General features: G+C 39.6%; 1 protein-coding gene across 3 annotated transcripts; it reads right to left on the bottom strand.

Annotated features, from left to right (window-relative positions):
- Nucleotides 1–276: 276 nt before the first annotated feature.
- Nucleotides 277–19,138, bottom strand: LOC117536657 (Na(+)/H(+) exchanger beta-like). Of its 3 annotated transcripts, XM_034201608.1 has the most exons (13): nt 18,987–19,123; nt 18,484–18,798; nt 9,015–9,475; nt 7,859–8,109; nt 7,542–7,759; nt 7,233–7,429; nt 6,753–6,842; nt 6,549–6,619; nt 5,196–5,369; nt 4,291–4,405; nt 4,078–4,176; nt 3,460–3,532; nt 277–2,858 (listed from the first exon to the last, which is right to left on the bottom strand). In XM_034201608.1, exons 2-13 carry the CDS (start codon nt 18,761–18,763, stop codon nt 2,632–2,634), a joined length of 2,256 nt encoding a protein of 751 aa, XP_034057499.1. In that variant the 5' UTR covers nt 18,764–18,798; nt 18,987–19,123; the 3' UTR covers nt 277–2,631. The 3 variants fall into 3 exon arrangements, with proteins under 3 accessions (XP_034057499.1, XP_034057498.1, XP_034057500.1); XM_034201607.1 differs by having other exon boundaries at nt 18,484–19,138; XM_034201609.1 differs by lacking the exons at nt 18,484–18,798; nt 18,987–19,123 and adding an exon at nt 10,075–10,493.
- Between the last annotated feature and the right edge of the window lie 1,609 nt (nt 19,139–20,747).

Here is a 20,747-nt window from a genome sequence, read left to right as displayed (position 1 = left end):
TGGAAATGCTTGAATGGATGTTTCTCTTTACAAAATCTAACGGTGGTGGCGAAGTCCATAGGGACAGCTTGGCAACTGGAAGGTCACCAGTTCCAGTCCCAAAAAGACCAAGTGCTACAGAGGTGTCCCTGAGCAAGGCACCGTTCCCTACACTGCTCCCCGGGCGCCGTACATAATGGCAGCACACTGCTCCTAACACAGGATGGGTCAAATGCAGAGAAACCGTTTCGTTACTAGTACCTACGTAATGACAATAAGTTGAAACTTCTTCTTCAAATCACTTAGCTTAAGCAATGACATCTTTATTTGAGACAGGAATTAAAGCTTTCCTTCATTTGACAAATATACAATACTTCAGATCATTTTCCACCTTCAAAAATATAAAAATACTACAACAGAGAAACACACAGGAAGCAATACATTTGAAGGTATTCATGCAGGCAGCAAAAGCCCAGGCAGTGCAGAGAAGATGATTAACTTCCCAATTAAAGCCTAAGCACGCTCAGTTACCAGGAACAGACACATGTCGAGCTTAGTTACAAGGAAATTGAGAAAGTCAATTACTTGTGGAATGTTTCTGAAGCTAAACAACACTGCAGTTTACAAACAGTCACAATATAGAGGCGATAGGGGCACAATGTGTAGGCAGTAACACTTTTCTGCAAAGGCCATCTGGTAATACTGGGTCTTGTTGCAGTCCCTGAGAAAACACTGATCAGTCATGCAGTGATGTAAAGTAATCTTGTTCAGAGACCTGGGTCAAACAATATTGCTGCAGTTTATTCTTGAAGTTTAATATTCTTGGATCACCAGATTTGTGCTTTCTAAAGGACACTTCAATACACAAGAATATACCCTCTTGCAGGTTTTTAGACACAATAGCATATAGTCCGATCAAGAATTTATGAGGCAAACCTTTGAGCGTTTTGACATTTTTGATATTGATAGGGCACCATCTGCTCAAATAGTTTTTTTACTGATGTGACATTTGAATTTCAACAAGATGTATCCAGAATGGGACACTTCAGAGTTAAATAAAGACCAAATGCAGCAGTATATCTCATCTGAACTGCTTATCAGATGCTAATGTAGCTTCGGAAACTCCCTCTTCCCCCACATCTTTCCAATGTCATATTCATGGGGGTGTGTGACACTTTTCTAACTTTCTAAATTAAATATTTGACATTAACACCCACCTCATGCTGTTTTTGGACAGCTGGGCAGAGCTAAAAAAAGAACTGCGGTATGAACACTCTTCCTTCATTCTTGTCACAACTACTTTTGTCACTTTTAATGTGAAAGTAAGCTACATCAATATGAACAGTTTCTAGGAGAGACTGTCTTGATGTGTGACGTTATCCCCCTCTATAAATAATAATGTGTTAGAACATCTAAAAACAAGCTAGTTCTTTTTAAGCATACCCCAGCCCTAGGAGCGTCCAACATAGCTTTGAGCTAAATGCTTACACGCTAACAAGGTAAATATAATATCTTAGCATGCTCATTTCTTCATTCTTGTCACAACTACTTCTCATTTAATGTCACAACAAAGTGTAACATTATGAATGTTTTCTAAGAGAGACTGTCTCGATGTGTCCCAGTTTTTAAATGATTATGTGACATGATGACAACAAACATTGTTAGATAGCTGTTTTTTAGAATAATGCAGGCGTAAGTGTGTCGAACATTGCTTTGAGCTAAATGCTAACACGCTAACAAGGTAAACACATGTATGGGTAAACACTATATCATCTCTACATGCTCATTCTAACATGATATAATGTTGACCATGTTTCCCTTTTAGTCAATATTTTCTGATAAGCACTAAACACAAAATGTAATGGACATTTAAGTTGTATAGGTATTTTAAAAGATTGAGTTGATGATGGCAGGTAAATGAGACAAGGAATTAAGTCATTTAGATTCATCCTAAAAGGGAGCATGAACGTCTAAAGGATATTTTATGGCAAACCATTGAATATTGGTCGATGTATTTCAAACACAACCCAGAAAATGTAAACTTCATAATGGCAGTAGAGTAAAAGTCATGAGCATTCATCTTCTGGGGAACATGAATGTCTGTACACAAGATTTTTGGCAAGTACTTGTTAACATATTTTAGTATGACATTTTTAAAGCAATGCCACTAGCAAACTTTGTAGTGGCATAATCAAACTTTGTACAATTTGCACAACATCGTTCACCTCAAACATTTCTTTGGTAATTCTGTGCAGATTTTTCTTGCTACTCATCCGTAGATAAATGGCAACACTGATATATCTGTAATAGTAACATCATCCATCTTAATACTGTGCTTTGAGGGGGTCACCTCCACCCATCTGGAGCTTCAAGTGCTCTATTTGATGCAGATCTGTTTGTTAAGACACAAAATGGTGAACCTTTGCTAACTTCAGGCTGTATTTAAGTCCTGAAATAGCAAATAGTCAGTGGTGCATGCTTTGGTAATATGTTACATGATTAAAATCTTTTTTTTAATAATCTCATATAAAAAAAACATAACATGGAAAAGAATAATACTTCATAAATATCAAGCTTTGCTACGACTCCCATTCATTGATCTCCACTCATTAAATACAACAAAGATATAATGAAAGTTGAATATGTGCTTCATCACGAGAGATCCTCCTCCTGGTTTGGCCCCGGGTCACTAAGGCAGCGTGATAGTTTTAGTTGGTCTTGCTCCTCCTGCTCCTCAGGCACTTTGGCTCTCGGCTCGCGGCTCTGATTGGGCCGCTGGGATTCACTCACCAGGCTAATGGCATCAAGGGGGCCGGGATCTGGCCGAGCCCTCGGGCCCCGGGGGCTCTCACTGTTGTCATAGGTGAAAACCTGATGTTCTGGGGGGTACATGCAAAGTGCAGTGACATCATTTATTGCTTAATATTTTTTTACAAGCAGCTAATAAATCATAAACACTAGTAGAAGTTTGGGTTTTAGTCAGGATTAAATGTATGGAGTCACAAGAGTGCCATAAAAGACATTATATCAGCAGTAAATAAAAAGACATAACATTTAAATAATTCAATATAATCTCAAATCATTTTCATGTTAAAAAAAATTCAATATAATGCTTATAATAATTCTCTCATATTTGTCTTTATATTTTCATATTTTTTCATCGTTTATTTTATTTGTTTCTTTACATTGCACTTTTCTTGTTTACTGTTTTATTCTTTATTACATTTTTCAAATGTATTTAACATTATGTTCTTTCATTTCCTTTTTTTCCATATCCATTTTCTTTTCCATATTTTTTGATGGCACTCCTACGGCTCCCTTCATTTGGGAGGCTATGCATTTCCACTTCACCTCCGAGGTAAATGTTTTACTATTTTACTCCACTACATTATTTGAAAGATGAGGTTACTTTGCAGATCTAGATTACTACAACATTTAATTCCACTAATAATTTACGAAAGATATATTGAAAAGTCTGACCTGGTTCAAAGCACACTTTTCTCACCGACGGTGTTTCCTGGCGATTTGTAGGAACTGTGAGATAGTGACTCATCTGTGAATAACACAAAGAGGTTCATAATCATAATCTTAAAATGAATGATGCATCAACATGTTAAATTAGAAAGAATGGCCATTAGGTTTTACTTTGTTCATTCAAATTGAATCGTATGACAAAGGGGACATTTGGGCGCCATTCAGGTATATAAAAGCATTTATCCTTAGTCAATGGGATTACACCAGCATAACAAGCAACTACAAATAAGGTCAAAATAATTAACTTGTCTTAGAACAAATAGGTCCATCTGTAAATTAGGTTAGAAACCATTTTAGATACAGATCAATTAAAGGCTTAAAAATAAGTCCCAGAATAGCCATGGCAACCAAAAGAAACCAGAATATGTGAACACTGTTAAATAATTGAAGGTGAGACAGAGATGCTTATCTTCCATATATGTACTGTATATCATTAAATGAAAGAAAGAACATTGACTTTGAAAAGGTCAACTCTGTGATTTTCAGGTTTAAGGTTTAGGACCTAAATGAGCTTTCAAAATCAAGTATACTTCTAGGAGAAGTAGACAAGGCTGTTTGACTCACCCTCCTCTCCATCTCCACCCGCTGCTTCCTGAAGCGGACTTCACTTACGTTGTCCTCAAACGGGTCGATCATCAGGTCGTGTCTACTGTACGAACGAAGCTAAGGACAAAAATAGATTAAAAAAACAAAGCGTCAGAATCACATTTATTACCTTTCTGATAACTCATTACATTTCACTCTTTGCATAACAACGTCATGAATGATGTCCTATACCCTCTGCCTGGTTTTCTGCAGGTTACTTCGCAGAATCTTCCGGATCTCTTGCTCGCGACTTTTGGAAATACTCGGAATGGCCCGTCGATTGCCTGACCCTCTCTGCTGAATGTTTCTGTGGAGGCACATCACATCTCATTACTAGTCATAACAACTCATTTTTATGGTTTTATTAAAATGACCAAAGCACAAATTAAACATCTATACTGGTGGTTAACAAACTCATTGGCATACTGTAATGCCTTATATTAACACTTTACAGGAAACAGAGGTAAAATATTTGAAAATGTAGAAATTATTTAATTTAGACAAAATAGTTTTGTACAGCAAAAATGTTTCAGTTTCATTCTGGAACAAATTATTTGAATATTCAGAATCAGAGGCATGATTAAGCTCATGTAGGTTTTTGAATATAAATATTTGCCTTGGTATGTTGGTGCAGAGCAATGAACATAGTGGGAGTAAAATAAAAAGATACAACAAAATTCAAGAATCATAAATAACAAAATTGTCAAGAAAAATGCATTTTGATCAAAATGTTAAAATATATCTGTTGTTAAAATGAAAGGGAGCTTCACAATATTTTGCAATATATTAACCAAGGACTGTAATTTGCAATGTGTGCTGGGATAAAAATCCAAAGCAATATGGGTTAATGTCACAACGGAGTAAGATGATATTTGGTACCGAATGGATTTTGGGTTTAAAAAGTGTGTACATACCCCTACATATAGGAACTGATACGTTTTGTGTTTTTTTGTTGTCAATTAACACTAATGTTTTAAGGCATGCACGTGAATCGAGTTACATCGATCGAGTTAGTATTAGTTAGATCGAGTTAGTATCTCTCGAACAAATGCCCTGGTATTTATATCTGATTTCATTTGAAACTAACTAACACTCACTGCATGGAGACGGAGGACAGGGTGGAGGGCAGCTTGGCGGTGCTCCCACTCTCCACCAGCATCATAGCCTGCTTCATCTCCATCTTGTTGTAGAAGGAGATGAGCTGCGGCTCGGTGGAGCGCTCGCCTGCGATCAGCCACTTCTTCAAGTAGGTCTTGTTGAAGCGGTTCAGCCTGAGCACAGGAAGCACTCATTAACATTTATACTCAGTCACAGCGTTAAAAAAACTCATAGAATTGATGGTAATTTGATCATTACCATACAAATACCTTCTGCACTTCCGCTTATTCACACTAGTGTGAATTTTGTAGTTTTTGTAGTTTGTACAGTAAGAAGGAATAGATGTATATATTGTTTTATTTCATTATTTTCTAATGTATATTTTTCAAATATATGTTTTATGTGTGCCGATTGAAGGGGCTAAAACTGATATATATAATTTAGTTTTGTATTTAATTTTTGTTTTCAATTCAGCTTAGTTACCAGAGAGGGTTTGCTCATTTAAGATTCGTTTTTAACGTTCAAATTAGTTTTGGTTTGTTTTTTACTTTAAAATACACTATGTTTTTTTCATTCTATATATGTTCAGTGAACTTAATTTGTTTTTAAAATGTTTTATTTCCTGGTTCTCATTAAGTTTCTACTGGCTACTAAATCCAAAACATTTAACAGATGAAGAAACAGAAGCTTCAGTCTATTTTAGGAAACCTGGTTTAACAACAGACTACAGATGAAAAATAGCTTCTTGTCTAACTCGTGTACATTTACAGAAATAAATATGTGCATTGTCCTTGTTAAATAAATGAATAACAACAGAACTTTATATCCTTTAGCTAATTCCCTCCTATCGTAAGTGATGTATTTTATTTACATAATATGTATCTTCATAATGTTCATCATTTCAAAACCCATACATTGTATAAACCTTGCTGTTAGGCCGTTTCTTAAAGGTGGGGTAGGTAATTTTGGAGAAACCAGCTCGAGTGCGCTAGAATTTGAAAATACACAACCGAAGAAAATCTGCCACTTCCTCACAGAGCCCCTCCTCCAACACACACGAACGCGCACATGACCAATGAGTGCACGAGATAAGTTTGTGCACAGATGGAAGGCTGACAGGCAGGTAGGCCATCCAGTTACTTTAGCCGGGCCGGCTAAAATGACTGGTACTACGGCTTCCACAGATGACATTTTGTTATGGATTTTTTGTCAAAGCACTTAAGATATTCATTGCTATCGGGATGTTAAGAGCATTCCATGGAATATAACAAAAAGTGTATCTCGAGCCGGTTTCTCAAACTTACCTACCCCACCTTTAAGTAATAGGGAGAAGTCAGAGAAAAAAATCCTACTTGTCTTTCCAGTGATGATGTCCATAATGACCACAGATGTCTTCAATTCCTGTGAGGAGATGACCCAGAAACTGGAGACAAAAGGAAAGTTATATGATGTTATTTCTGCATAAAGATGAACAATAAACAAAAATGTGATTCAAGCTGTAATATTTGTTACATCTTGTACGTTAACAGTGTTCCAGGTCAGATTGTGGATCTCACCTGTGTGTGGATCTCCTCATTAATGGATGGTTTGCTCTCCTTCTTCTTCTTCACGGCCAGGAGCTCCACCAGAGGCCTGATTGTCATTCCCTGAAGACAGAAACAACAAGTGAGACCATGTAGATAGTGATAAAACCAACAAATAACCTTCGTGATAATAATAATAAAGAAACCACCCTGTGTCTTTTTCTGGACCACTTTTACTTGATAGAAACATTATGCAGGAATTATATATTTTTTTAAATATAAAGTGTATTATCTTATAATACTATTATTTTTAATATATAACTATGACATTGCTTCTTATACTATATATTACATGTCATACTATACTATGCTGTATATGTTTTCTTTTATGATGCTCTAACATCTACATATCTCCTCTGGTGATGATGAATGAAGGCTTTTCTTATATATCTTAATCTTGTCTGAAGTCACTTTATTGCAGATAAAACAGAGAAATGCAAATGTCCCTCTCACCTGCACAAAGACAGTGAAGAAGATGACGGTGATGATGGCGGTGAGGAACATGTTCTTCCTCTCGTTGTCGGTCAGCAGGAACCCCAGAGAGAAGGCGATGGCACCTCGCAGGCCACCGTAGGCCACGATGAACTGATCCTTTTTGGTCAACTTCACGATACGGAATTTATTAATAATGCACGTGAGGCCAATGACTCCTGAAGAATGGACAGAAAACAACATAATAACGTTTATGAAGAAGAATAACTGGAAAGAATACAGCGACAAAAGTCACTAACTGATATGTTCAGGGTTTTTATGGTAACTGACCGAGCACTCTGGACACCAGACAGAGGATGACGGTGGAAATGACGAAGGTCCAGTTCCAGGCGTGAGGACCGGCCACCGTGGAAACACCGAGGAAGATGAAGATGAGCGTCTCACTCACGCTGCTCCACATCTTCAGGAAGTATTTGATGGTGGTGTACGACTTGTGCGAGACGTTAGCCTCCACGTACGGCCGCATTATTACGCCACATGCTATCAACCTGAGCATGACAGACAGGAAACAAGGAGAGCATTTTGAAATCTGGCTGTAAGGGCAATGGTTTAGATTAACAATCCCATCTTGTGTCACAGGGACTTACGACATGATGCCAGACAGGTGGAAGACCTCCGCAGAGAGGTAAGCCATGTAGCTGTAGAGGAACACGAACAGGGGCTCGATGACCCGGGTGTGTGTGGTGAAGCGGGAGGTAAAGGCCCCCAGGAAGCCGTAGATGGCGCCCACCATAACCCCCCCCAGTGAAACCACAAAGAAACAGACGACCCCCAGCACGCCGTCCAACACGGTCACAGTTCCTGCATGAGAAAACTCCTCGAACAGGTGATACAGAACCTGCCGAGGGAAACGTTTACTGAGACTTTCTTTGTGTTTTATTCAAGGTGCTGTGCTTCCTACAGCTCTCAACACTGTGTTTGTTATTTAAGTGAAGGTCATTTTGTCTTCGGTCGTTCCTGTCCGTCCTCTTTATTCTTCTCACCTTCCTTTCATTTCCCTTTCTTTATACTTTGACCCCTCTTTCTTCCCCTATTCATTACCTTACTTCTCTATAATTCCCTCTATAATCTTCATCCCTAATGTTATCCTCTTTCTGTCCTACCTTCCTTCTTTTTCATATACTACCTTCCTTCTTTTTTTTTTACATACTTCCTTCCTTCTCTTTTTACATACTTCCTTTCTTCCTTCTTTCCCTCCTTCCTTTCTTCTTACATTCTGCCTTCCTTCCTGTTTTTTCCCCATACTTCATTTGTTCTTCCCTTCCTTCTTACATATTGCCTTCCTTCTTTTTTACATACTTCCTTCCCTCCTTCTTTTTTGATATACTTTGTTCCCTCCTTTTTTCACATACTTCCTTTCTTAGCTCCTATTTTCCTTTCTTCTCCTACTCAATAGAACCTTATTTATTTCATTGCTCCCTTAGTTCCTTCCTTCCCTTTCTCCCTTCTTTCATATTTTCCTTCTTTTCTTCTTTCACCCTTCCTTCCTTTGTGTCTTTCTTCTTGACTTCTACCTTCTTTACTTCACTGCTCAATTCCTTCCTTCTGTCATTGCTCTCTTCGTCTTTTCTTCATTCTTTCTTTCTTTCCTTTTCTCTTATCCCTATTCCTTCCTTCTTTCAGATTTGTCTTTTCCATTCCACCTATTTACATCTTTCCTTTCTTCCATCATTAAAACTTTCCTTTCTCCTTTTCTCAATTCAAGTAGAAGCACCAGCCCATTCCCCCGCCCCCCTCACTCACCACGGTGACGGCATCGTTGAGCAGCGACTCCCCGAACACGAGGATGTGCAGCAGCTCGTTGATTTGGATCTCCTCGAACACGGCTAGGACGGCCACGGGGTCCACGGCGGAGACGATGGATCCGAACAGCAGGCAGGACAGCAGGTCCACCCCGGCCAGCTGCACGCCTTCGATCTGACACACGGCGAAGATCATCCCCCCGATGAAGAAGACGTTCCACAGAGTCCCCACCACGGCGAACACCAGGATGGTGCCCATGTTCTCCATGAAGGCCCGGATGGGCAGGAAGTAGCCGGCATCGAGGATGATGGGGGGCAGCAGGTAGTGGAAGAAGAGCTTGGTGTCCAGGACGGGGGCTTCCTCTCCGATGGCTTTGATGATCCCGCCCACCAGCAGACCCACGCCAATCAGCAGACAGCTCTCCGGGACCACGTTGGATATATTAGGAATGATGTGAAAACCTGAGAGAGAAAGATTGGAGATAATTACTCAGGTAAACTAAAAGTCAACACCATTCTCTTTTACTCCTTCTCATAAACCTTTCTTTCAGCAAAAAGTGTTCTCTTATAGTTTTGTATGATATCATGGGTCATAATTCCCTTTCTCCTGTATATAGTATTTGAACTTTTAACATAAACATTGTTAAGTACTGTAAAACATTTTTTTTAAAGGGGCCCTTTTATGCTAGTTTTCAGGTTCATATTAGTATTTACTCTCTACTGTGACATGTTTCCATGCTTTAATGTTCAAAAAGCCCTTTATTTTTCTCATACTGCCTGTGCTGCAGCACCTCTTTTCACCCTCTGTCTGAAACCAGAGCCCAGTCTGCTCTGATTGGTTAGCTGGCCTGGCCCGTATCCTAACTGTGATTGGTCAACCGTTTAGAGATGTCCCGCCCCATATCCTAACTCATACAATGTGTTGAAGAGCTAGCCAATAGAAGCCTGACTGTTACATAGTGATAAAAGAACATTTCAAACAGAAATTCAGGCCCTGTTGCAAAAACAGGCTGTGTCTGTCGTGCACTCTCAAGACAGAGAGTGGCTTTTTCTCCATGTACTTCCTGGTTCCCAAGAAGACAGGGGACTTCAGACCCATTCTGGATCTTCGCGTCCTGAATCAGCACGTTGCCTGCAAAAAGTTACATATGTTAAACAGTTACTGGAACTGGTGTAGCCGGGCGATTGGTTCACAGACATCGACCTGAAGGATGCTTACTTTCATGTCGAAATTGCTCCAAAACACAGGAAGTATTTGCATTGTGCCTTCCAGGGGATAGCCTACGAGTACAACAGACTACCGTTTGGCTACTCCATGTCCCCACGCACGTTCAGTGTGCGGCCCCCATAGAGAGCGAGGTGTACGCCCCCATCGAGGGAGAGGTGTACGCCCCATCGAGAAAGAGGGCAGGCTAGGTGCCACTCTGTCAGAGAACAGACAGACGTCCCTGCTTCAGGCAGTTTTTAGACTGTGACGGGGGGCAACGGTGACAACCCTGACCATCATGCAGACCTTGGGTCTCATGGCAGCTGCTCACCACGTGCGTCACCTACAGAGGTGATTTGCCAGCCTTCGTTTAGATCCCAAGAGGCACAAACAACGTCTGATGGCCATCCCCCCCTTCAGTGGAGGGCAACCTCCGATACTGGGGGTCCCCAAAGCATTTGCTGAAGGGGAGGGACCTGCCTAGAGACAGCTATAGGTGGTGGCTGGCCTCTGACAGCGACAACCACACCACAGTGGCTTACATCAACAGGCACGACGGAGTCAGCTCCGCCGTTTTGTTGAGCGCAGTGAAGAATCTGTGGTTGTGGGCCTCAGAGAATCTCTAAAGGCCCCCCACATTCCGGGACAGGAGAACCGGAGGGCCGGCCTCATGTCAAGAGGCGGGCCCCTGCCAGACGAATGGTGGTTCTTCCTGGCTCGGCAGGACAATCCACCCTTGGGGGTGGACACGTTTGCACATGAGCCATGGCCAAGATAGCTGCTCTACGCCTTTCCACCGCTGCGTCTCATTCCCCACTCCTGGAGGGGGTGAGACGACAACAGTTGTCGGTCATTCTAGCCCCAGGTCGCAGCTCGGCGCCATGGTGACACAGATGATGGTGGGCCAGCCCTGAACAGTTCCTCAGTTCTGGGGGGCGCTGTCTCAGGAAGCAGGTGCAATAGGGGCATTACCCACTCTGGGCCAACCTCTCCAGGCTTGGCTCCTGAGAGGGACAGGCTGAGAAGGGGTGGACTGTCTGACAATGTTATACAGACTATCCAGGCAGCAAGAGTGGGATCCACCACAGCCTGTTACAGGACGAAATGATTGGGATTCCTATAGTTGGAACTGGTGCAGCCAGTTCACAAAACATCGACCTGAAGGACGCTTACTTTCATGTCGAAATTGCTAGAAAGCCAAAACACAGGAAGTATTTGCGTTTTGCCTTCCAGGGGATAGCCTACGAGTACAACAGATTACTGTTCGGCTACTCCTTATGCACGTTCAGCAAATGTGTGGCCACAGCGCTTCAGCCGCTTCGCGACCATGGCATGAGGGTTTTATTTGATCTCAATGACCTCATAGTCATGGCCAGGTCCAGGGAATGGGCAGATGTTCCACACAGCCCAATTGATCTTACACCAGTGGCGGCTGGTGGAAAATATTTTAGGTGGGGCTGTGGAAATGGTGACCAAACAATACTAGGGGGTTCCGGGGGTAATTCTTTTTGAGAACAGACCCCTTAAATTATGACTTCTGGTGATGTTAGAGGGGGGGAAGGACAAATTGAGGCTTAAAAATATGAGAAGACTGATCAATACCTCCATAATCTTCAGTGTGGTTAGCTATGAATCTTCCAAAACTTCCAAACACTTTGTCCTGGACATAGTTTCTACAGTATAAACTGTGCAACAGTACAGTAGGCCCACACAAACTGCACTGGGGCTTTGGGAACACTCAAAATTACTTAAAATGATTTAATTCCCATTTAACCTGTTTTTTTCCCCCTGTTTATTTTCTCACAAAACTGTGTCTCAGGGCTTCTTAAAATGTAATGAACTATTCATGTGTCCTACTCCTTCAAGAAACTCAGCTAACTGATTATATGAACCATGTTTACCGAAACAAAACACAAGTCTCACAAGAAGCGTCTAAATGAGCCCTGAGTGAAAAAATGCTAACGCACTATAGGTATAAATCAATCGATATACTTATCGGATATGCACAAACAAGCTTAGCTAACAAGCTGAGATTCCACAGATTCTAGAAATATAAGTATCATCACTGAGCGATCAGAACTCGCGACAGGGGAAGCAAATACAGACATCACACGACGTAGCTTTAGGTAGCAAAACACGGAGATATTACATTACATTACATTACATTGTATTTAGCTGACGCTTTTATCCAAAGCGACTTACAATAAGTGCGTTCGTCCAACAAAATACAACTTGAAGATATGCTCACCTTTTGCTGTTATTCTGATCAAAAACGAGAAAAACGCGGCTGAAGGTTAATCCATAGGTTAATCCAATGTGTCTGTCACTTTGAAAAAATTATTGATAATCCATAATTCCATTTTTATGTCAAAAACGGAGTTTTCATATTAGCTGCTAATGATAGCTTCCAGAGTGTATGACAGCTTCCTGTTTTGTCTCCTTGGATACGAGTCCAAACAACTCACAGACTGCACCGGGCGCTGAGTGTGACCATCAGATTTGACGACGCTGATTCGCTGAAATTATGTTTCGGCGGCATAGTTTAAAGATAGCAACAGTTGGCTTCTGCTGCACTTGCTGCACTCTCATCTGGGCGCTGTGCATAGCACTCTCATCTGGGCGCTGTGCATAGCGCCCAGACGAGAGAGGGTAATGATACACGGGCAAGGCCAGGCAGGAAACATGTGACTTATCAGTAACTTTAGACATCGTAACACAATTTTAAACGAGATTTTATTGTAGATTTTACATTTTGCTGATACCAATTATAATATTTACCGTGTTTATTAAAAATAAAAAAAATATTTTTAAAATATATATATATTTATTTTTAATGTGGGAAGAGGGGGGCAGCGCCCCTAGCGCCCCTATGGGCCGGCCACCACTGTCTTACACCTAACCAAGTTGGGGGTTTGCGGTCAATTTGAAGAAGAAGAGCAGTCCCATACCTCACCAGCAGGTGTGGTATCTGAGGATTTTGCTCAATGCAGCACCCATCGAGAGCGAGGGGTATTATACTAATATCTCTTAAACCAAGTTGTAGAATGGCACTTCATACTTTAGACAAATTGTGACTCATTACTCGGCTGTATTCCCCCCCCCCCGCTGTAGTGGAAAAGTAAATTAACGTAAACTCCTTATCACAAACCTAATATTATATAATACCCAGAGTCTATATTCAGGAAACGGTTCTGTGTGCGTTAGAGCAGCACTTTGATTTGAAAACAAAAAAAATGATGCACTCAGTCAGTCAGTCAGTCTACGCCACTGCAGCCATCTCATAAAATATACAGTAGAGGCTGCAGCAGGCATGAATAAAAGACATAAATAACATAAATATCTGTGGAGGTCATATTTTATGTTTTTAATCTAGATTTAAATTGGAACAGTCAATAATATTAGCATTTAGTGGATGTTATACAGGGCCACAAGTTAAGTGTCATAACCAACTTATGTTTAGTGTACATAAATCTGTTTACAGTCCAAATATTTATATATTAATACAAAAAAATATGTACTGTATAATGTACAGTACTTAATTTTACATAAAATGTCGTCTTTACATGTATAAAGTTTACTTACAGTATATCTGCATTTACTTGCACTTTGTGTCACTTGCATGATTCTCTTTCAACATTTCTTTTTTATATTTCAATAGATTTTTTTTTTTTCTTTCAATTTCTTTGCGCAACATTTCTATTTGTTTGTAAATCTTAAAGAATCACTATTATACTTTTTGGGGTTTTCCCTTCTTGCAGTGTTTAATATAGTGCACCTGAACCGCCTCCATTGGACTCCTTTGTTTACTTTAGTAACATAATGTGATCACTATGCAACACTCACGCTTCTATTGGCTAGCGCTCCAACACATTGTACGTGATAGGCTAAGTGGCGGGAAATCTCTAAAAGGTTGAGGTTATCAATAATAACAGAGCCGGCCAGCTAACCAATGAGAGCAGACTGGGCTCTGGTTTCAGACAGAGGGTGAAAAGAGGCAGTAGGAGAAAAATAAAGAGCATTAAAGCATGTCACAGTAGAGGCATAAAATACAAATATGAACCTGAAAATGAGCATAACATGGCCCCTTTAAGTATTTTGTATGTTGCATCTTTGACGGAGCCCGGGACTTATGATTTTCAAATTATGCTGAACATATATTACCAATGACAATAAAGCCTTTGAATATTGAATCTGTTGAAGACAACAATCATTTTCAATGCTTTTAGTATAAATGTTAGTCCCCAGAGCAGTAGGTAATTGTCTGTTTTGTTTAAAAATATTTCCTAATAGATTTCATTTTCAATGATATTCAACAGTGTGTCACTGCAAAAACCTCACATTATATCTATGTGTTAAATAAAGGGCTGATACAGTAGATATCACTGCTCTGTTAATCTCACATTTGTCTGTGAGCTGAATAGACCTTGACATTCAGCCTCCCTGTCATGTGACTCGGGTCGAGGCAGCTGTAAGGAACATTTTCTGTGATGTTTTATGCAGTCAGAGGTCCGTGCTCCTCCCCGCTCTGCCTCTACACTGGGTTCTTTGTTATCGAGCAGTGCATTAGGACAGGAAGTTGGACCGGCTCTCGTCAGCAGCAGCTGGACAGAGCAGATAAGACGCAGAGCTGCCAACGACTCAGTGAAGGAGAGATTCAACCAGCCAATCAGAATCATCGCTGCCCGGTGTCATCCATTCAGGGAGGCAGGGTGAACTATTTTATAATAATTCAAAGGCAAAACTTATCTTTATTTGTAATAAATCTCACAGTAATAAGGGCAGCAGCTGTAACCAGTGTCGGAATGTAACTAAATACATTACTTAAGCTCAATTTGAGGTACTTGTACTTTACTTGAGTACTTCTATGTTATGCTACTTTGTACCAATACTTTACTTCATTTATTTCAAAGCTGTAGTTACTTAAAATATAACTAATACATTAAAATATGATTTTATGATAGATACCCAGCAGTTGTTTGAGTAATTCAAGTGAGCTTCGGTTTTACCAGCTGCAACATTAAAGTGATGAATACATGTATGCATCAATAATTATAATTCACTGGTATTATGAAAGGCCCTTTTTGCGCAATAAATACTTTCCCTTTATTTTCTTTGAGTGTTTTAAGACTTTGAGAGCAACCAAGTAGTCCCTTGAGTACTTTTACTTGAGTAAACAGATCTGAATACTTCTTCCACCACTGGGGAGGGCCTAAATTAGAGTTCTTATTTTATTAGGAACAGTCCAATGATATTATTTTCTCAGGCAACACAGTTTCTTCCCTTCTCAGCTACTGAAAATGAGTATCAACAAGTGGTTTCTTTACCCCAAATGAATCATTTCTGGTGGACTAGTAACAGTGAAAAAGTGTCAATGTTAGCAGAAACACATTATGTTATATTTTTCATGACATTAGGTGGAGTTTATAATTACTAATCAACACACAAATACCAAATGTTCTGAAAAAGTTTACTATTTAAATATTGAGTTTTTAAAGTAAAATTGAATAATAATCGGGACTAAAATATGTACTTAGCAGCAGGATATCTTAAATCTACATTTTGTAAAGCATTCTGCAGCACAAACGTTTTAAGTGCGATACTATTTTAAAATGTCCTCATTACATAATGTAGATTTAAAAAAAACTTGAACCATGAAATGATTGAATACAATGAGATATTTTGTGATTTTCTTGAAAGCTCTGAACATAGATAGTCTGGTCGGCAGCTGGTCAAACATTTCTTGGGTGTGTGGTGTCACTGTTTAAATAGAACATCATATAATAAAGAACAACAACAACACTTGTTTGAATACTGCAAGCGCTCAAATACTGTATAGACAATAATAATGATATGTGATATTACAATTGAGTTTATGAAACAAATATTAAAATAAGAACAATCGTCGGTGCCTGCGACCATATCCACTCTGCTACTGAGTCACATTTCTTCCCTTCAGATTCCTAAAATATCAAAAACGCATAGGTCTTGCTGGTCTAACGGCGGCTAAGAAAATGGTTGCAGTTAACTTGGAGCTGTCAACAGCCCGTATCAATGGGATTGGAATGTGATTCCTTTCTCTCTGCGTGTGTAAATGTAATTTGACGCTGCTCGTTGCCTATTGGCGCTTGAACCAGCCCACAGGGGTCCTGGGAAGGGTGGGGCGGGTGTTTTGATCTTATATTGTTTTGTCTTATGGTGTTTGTGTTTGTTTGTAAGGGAGCTGTGTGTATGTTCTTTCACATGTTGTTCTGCCTTGCAAATTTGATCACACAAAATAAGAAGAAGAATCGAGTAAGCCAGCTGCCTGTTGGAATAATGACTTCTTTTATATATTCTTTGTATCCTGGGGAATAGTTTATCCTCTCAGCATATGAGGAGGGTGGTTGTGTGAAAGCTAAAGGTCAGAGGCGAGAGAAGACTTATTATAAAACTCCACAGAGAGAGAGATATTTAATACCTTTAATTAGTCAGAACAACTGCAGCCAAACCTCTGCCAGGGTTATTTAAAGTCTAATCCTTCAACATTTGCTTAATTGACAGACACACTGACGCTTCTAAAACAAGTTTGTGCTGCACAGAAACATAACCGGAGTGTTCTGTGGAGACTATGAGCTCTCCTTTGGGAACCCTCATACTACTGTAACTTGTATTCATGTATTTTATACCCATGTTTTATCTTTATTATATCCGCTTTTCTTTTTAATGAAGGTTTTTAAATGCCATTTTATAACGTGTTTCCACTGCACTATTTCTTAATGCTCTTAATGTCTTTCATTTTTTGTAAAGCACTTTGAATGGCCTTGTGTTGAAAGGTGCTATATAGATAAACTTGCCTTGCCTTAAACATCTTTGTTTGTTATTAACTGCTGGTGTTGTAGCTATTATTTTTGAAAATCCTGGCTATCGGTAGCAAGACATGGCAAAATACTTTTTTATTTTGTAACCATGGATTGTAAATATGGGCTGTTTTACATAGGAAACATGGAAGTTTAACAGTTACTTGAAGGAATCCTGAGAATCCGGATACACCTCAGGCTTGTACAAGCAGCTGTTTTTGGTGCACATTTTCTTTGTTTACATGTCCCTTAAAGTAGAAGGGAATATAATGCGTTTTCTTTTGGTTGTGTTTATGTGTTTAACGGAAGATGCATGATATAAATAGGGGTGTCTTATGATCCAGGCAGCAAAAGTTGTTGCTTGGACAGAACCAAATGTTTTGAGGATGTATTAACATAGGTTGTTTAATGGACTGCATATACGGCAGATTACACAATAGACTCAACATTTTTTTTATGACAAAAATATATTTTGAAAGGAAAGGGAAGTCAAAATGTAAAGCATTGTCAGCTATTTAGTAAGAGTTCAACTTAAGCAATGACTTTTTTCTGTTAACTTATAATATGACTGAGTCGACTTCAAAACATCAGCTGCTGACACCAGTACCTGCCAGGAAACATACTCACACCAAACTCAATTCTTACTTTTTAACTAAATCTGTCTTTTACCAAGCTGAAACAACATCACAATAACAAATCCTCAACACAGTATGTTCCCACCTTTCCAGTGTGCCTAGGAAAAAAATGCTTATTTCTATCACATGTTCAGTCATGATGCCTGTATACTTTAATCCCTCAGATCTTGTACTTGAGTAAAAGTAGAAGTACCAGTAGGAATACTCTGTTACACGAAAAAGTCCTGCATTTAAAATGTTACTCAAGTAAAAGTATTATCATAAAAATATAAAAGTACTCATTATGCACCCAGTTCAGAATAATATATATGATATGTTTTATAATAATTGATCATGAAAGTGTTCTCAAAGCTGGTAAAGGTGCAGCTAGTTTGAATGACTTTGTATACTGCAGGGTAGCTTGTGGATTTACTCCAGGTGGAACTAAAGTCTGATTTAACACTTGATTATATTTCACATCATTCATCCACATCTGTGAAGTAACTGAAAGGTACATAATAAATGTAGTGGAGTACTTGAACTTGAGTAAATGTAGTTTCCACCTCTGACCCATGCTTGTTATTGTGCATTCATTTCTGATGTTTTATTGCAATTTTCCTCCTTTTACTCTTTCAAATGGCTTTACATGTTGTCATAGAAACACATACACTTTCAATCTGACCCTGAGAAAACTATTGTATAGGCTGCAGATATCAAATTTCCTAACAGTTTTTGCTAAGCACCCATAATTTCCTGATACCCAGCCCCTCACTGATGCTGAATGAGGACCCCTTCAGTCCTGTGGCCACTCACCGAGCTTCATGAGCAGGGCCAGCAGAATCCACAGAGAGATCACGAAGGGCTTCCTGACGTCCTGGTAGTTGAAGGAGAGGACGGGGAAAGCCTTCTTGTGAGTGGTGGAGTTAGTTTGGTGGTGGGGGTCCTCCGGCGTGTCTCCGGCTGGACCCCCCGACGTCTCGTTGCTCCCCGACACAACAACAAGACTCCCGGAGGCTACAGAGAGGAAGAGGAGCAACCAGAGGCAGAAGAAGAAGCCCGTCCTCCAGCACCGGGCGGGTCGCAGCTCAGCCATGTTGTTGAGATGCTTTGACGGCTGCTGCTCGTTTTCTAGATCCGATGAAGATGAAGATGAGGATAGGACGAGGAGAGGGCGAGGTGAGCAACGTAGAAACGCGCACTTTTACGCACTGTTATCTCAAAATTACGCATAGTTTTAGAAGAACAAACGGGGGTTAAATGTTGCAGACATACAAGCTGCTGTCATCAGTGGGGGTTATTTTAAAACTCTTACTCGCCTGCTGAGAGGATTTAAAGCCTGGACACTTGTTGGCGTGTTGTTATTCTCTCCTCAAACGGAGCTCTGAGAACTTTATCAAGTGTCCACATCCATCCCCATCACACAGAAACCTCCCAAACCCACGCCGAACTCTTTTTCTCTTCAAATAACACACAGCACACCCACACTCAGCCGGAGAGAGGGCGACCCCTGCTGAAGTGGAGGAACACGACAAGTACTGCTTAAAAACAGTACTTGTACTTGAGTATTTCTGTTTTATACAACTTATATTTCTACACCCTCCCATCTCAGGAGAACATATTGTAGTTATTATAATACATTTTACAGCTAAGGAATTAAAACAATAAATAAGATTGGACATTTATTAATCATTTTATAATACTGACGCCTTTAAAGGACCACGTATGTAATAATGACTCACACGTGTACGTACATTTTTCTGGCAACTCTAATGTCAGTAGGTAGATGTTGTGTATTTATTTTGTTTTCTTTCTATTTGATTATTGTTTCAGCCAAGTGTAAATAATTAGCATTTACAGAAGGAAATAAAGCATCAGTGTGCCAGTACAAGATCAATATTCATTTATAGCAGCACATATGAAACATTTATCTTCAGTAAAGGGAAAATATATGAAGAGGAACAGAAAAGACGGACAAACACTCACATCCTCTAATGATTCTTGCAGCTATATTTTATGCAGTATTCTACAACAGTAAAGGTTTCTCATGGGGAAAATAAATCATGAAAATAGGATCCATGTATCAATCTGCTCATCAATATTCTCAAAGCCTTCCTGAGGTTCAATATTTGGATTGTGTTTATCCAGAAGACAGTTAGAGGATCCTCACTTGAAATGTGTGTCTCTAACTTATATTTTAAATAATAGTCTTTCTTTAGTGTCCCTCTGTTGTCACTTTAATGACATCTCTCAACCCAGTACAATACATTCTTATTTAAAAATAGCTTCCAGTTTTAGATGAGTTCTGGATAAAGAAATTATTGACAGTTGACATCCTCTTCCTCTTTGGCTCCCAGGGGAGAGGAATTAGTCAAACCAACAGCAGGGGCTGGTTCCCACGGTGACCTCTGGATCCAGTCGTTTTGACAGGGATGTAGAATAAATCAAAATCTCACAGGCTTAACAAAAGGTCAGAATCCTGCTACTAGAAATTAAGAGTTAGAAATCAAAACTGTCCCAATGTATTGAACTGTTCTTTGATATATTGTCTTGGTTATTTCAAAAGAACACAGCCATACACATCCTCTTGAACAGTGGTTCTAAATGGATAGACTTCTGAAAATATTTCTCTGATGGACATGATCAGGACATTTCTGCCTTTAGCTATTTAAACAGTTATATTGTATCATATTCTGACTCTCACATATCATTTTTAACCACTTGAGGGAAGTAGGAACCAGTTTCAAACACAACACTGACATATCATATTTTCTGTTGATATGATGGACTTGGAAGTAAACAGTTGCTTAGTTACACATTGAGCCGTTACAGATCAACATATTTATATATTTGGCCTTGTGTTTTTGTCCACCTGATGAATGTAAGTCCGATATTCACTTATTGTTATCTCTGTTTTGGTCGCTTTGAGCACCGCAAGCAGAGAGCCATTTAGGTGGAACTACATTGGAGAGATATCTCCAACACTCAGCATCTCACAGCAAAATCCCTTAGATTGATAAAAGGCAATACAGGGTAAGAGTAAAACAAACATTAGATTTTAGCGTGGACTGTCCCTTTAA

Source organism: Gymnodraco acuticeps, unplaced genomic scaffold, assembly GCF_902827175.1.
Source record: "Gymnodraco acuticeps unplaced genomic scaffold, fGymAcu1.1, whole genome shotgun sequence".
Taxonomy (NCBI): Eukaryota; Metazoa; Chordata; class Actinopteri; order Perciformes; family Bathydraconidae; genus Gymnodraco; species Gymnodraco acuticeps.
Note: the sequence above shows the minus strand (reverse complement) of the source record. Positions and strands in the feature narration are given on the sequence as shown.

Coding starts and splice junctions, on each gene's coding strand:
- LOC117536657 (XM_034201607.1), bottom strand. CDS start 18,763: ATGGCTGAGCTGCGACCCGCCCGGTGCTGGAGGACGGGCTTCTTCTTC. Junction 8,110..9,014: donor TCAACGATGCCGTCACCGTG/GTGAGTGAGGGG, acceptor TTCCCTCGGCAG/GTTCTGTATCACCTGTTCGA. Junction 7,760..7,858: donor CACCTGTCTGGCATCATGTC/GTAAGTCCCTGT, acceptor TGTCATGCTCAG/GTTGATAGCATGTGGCGTAA.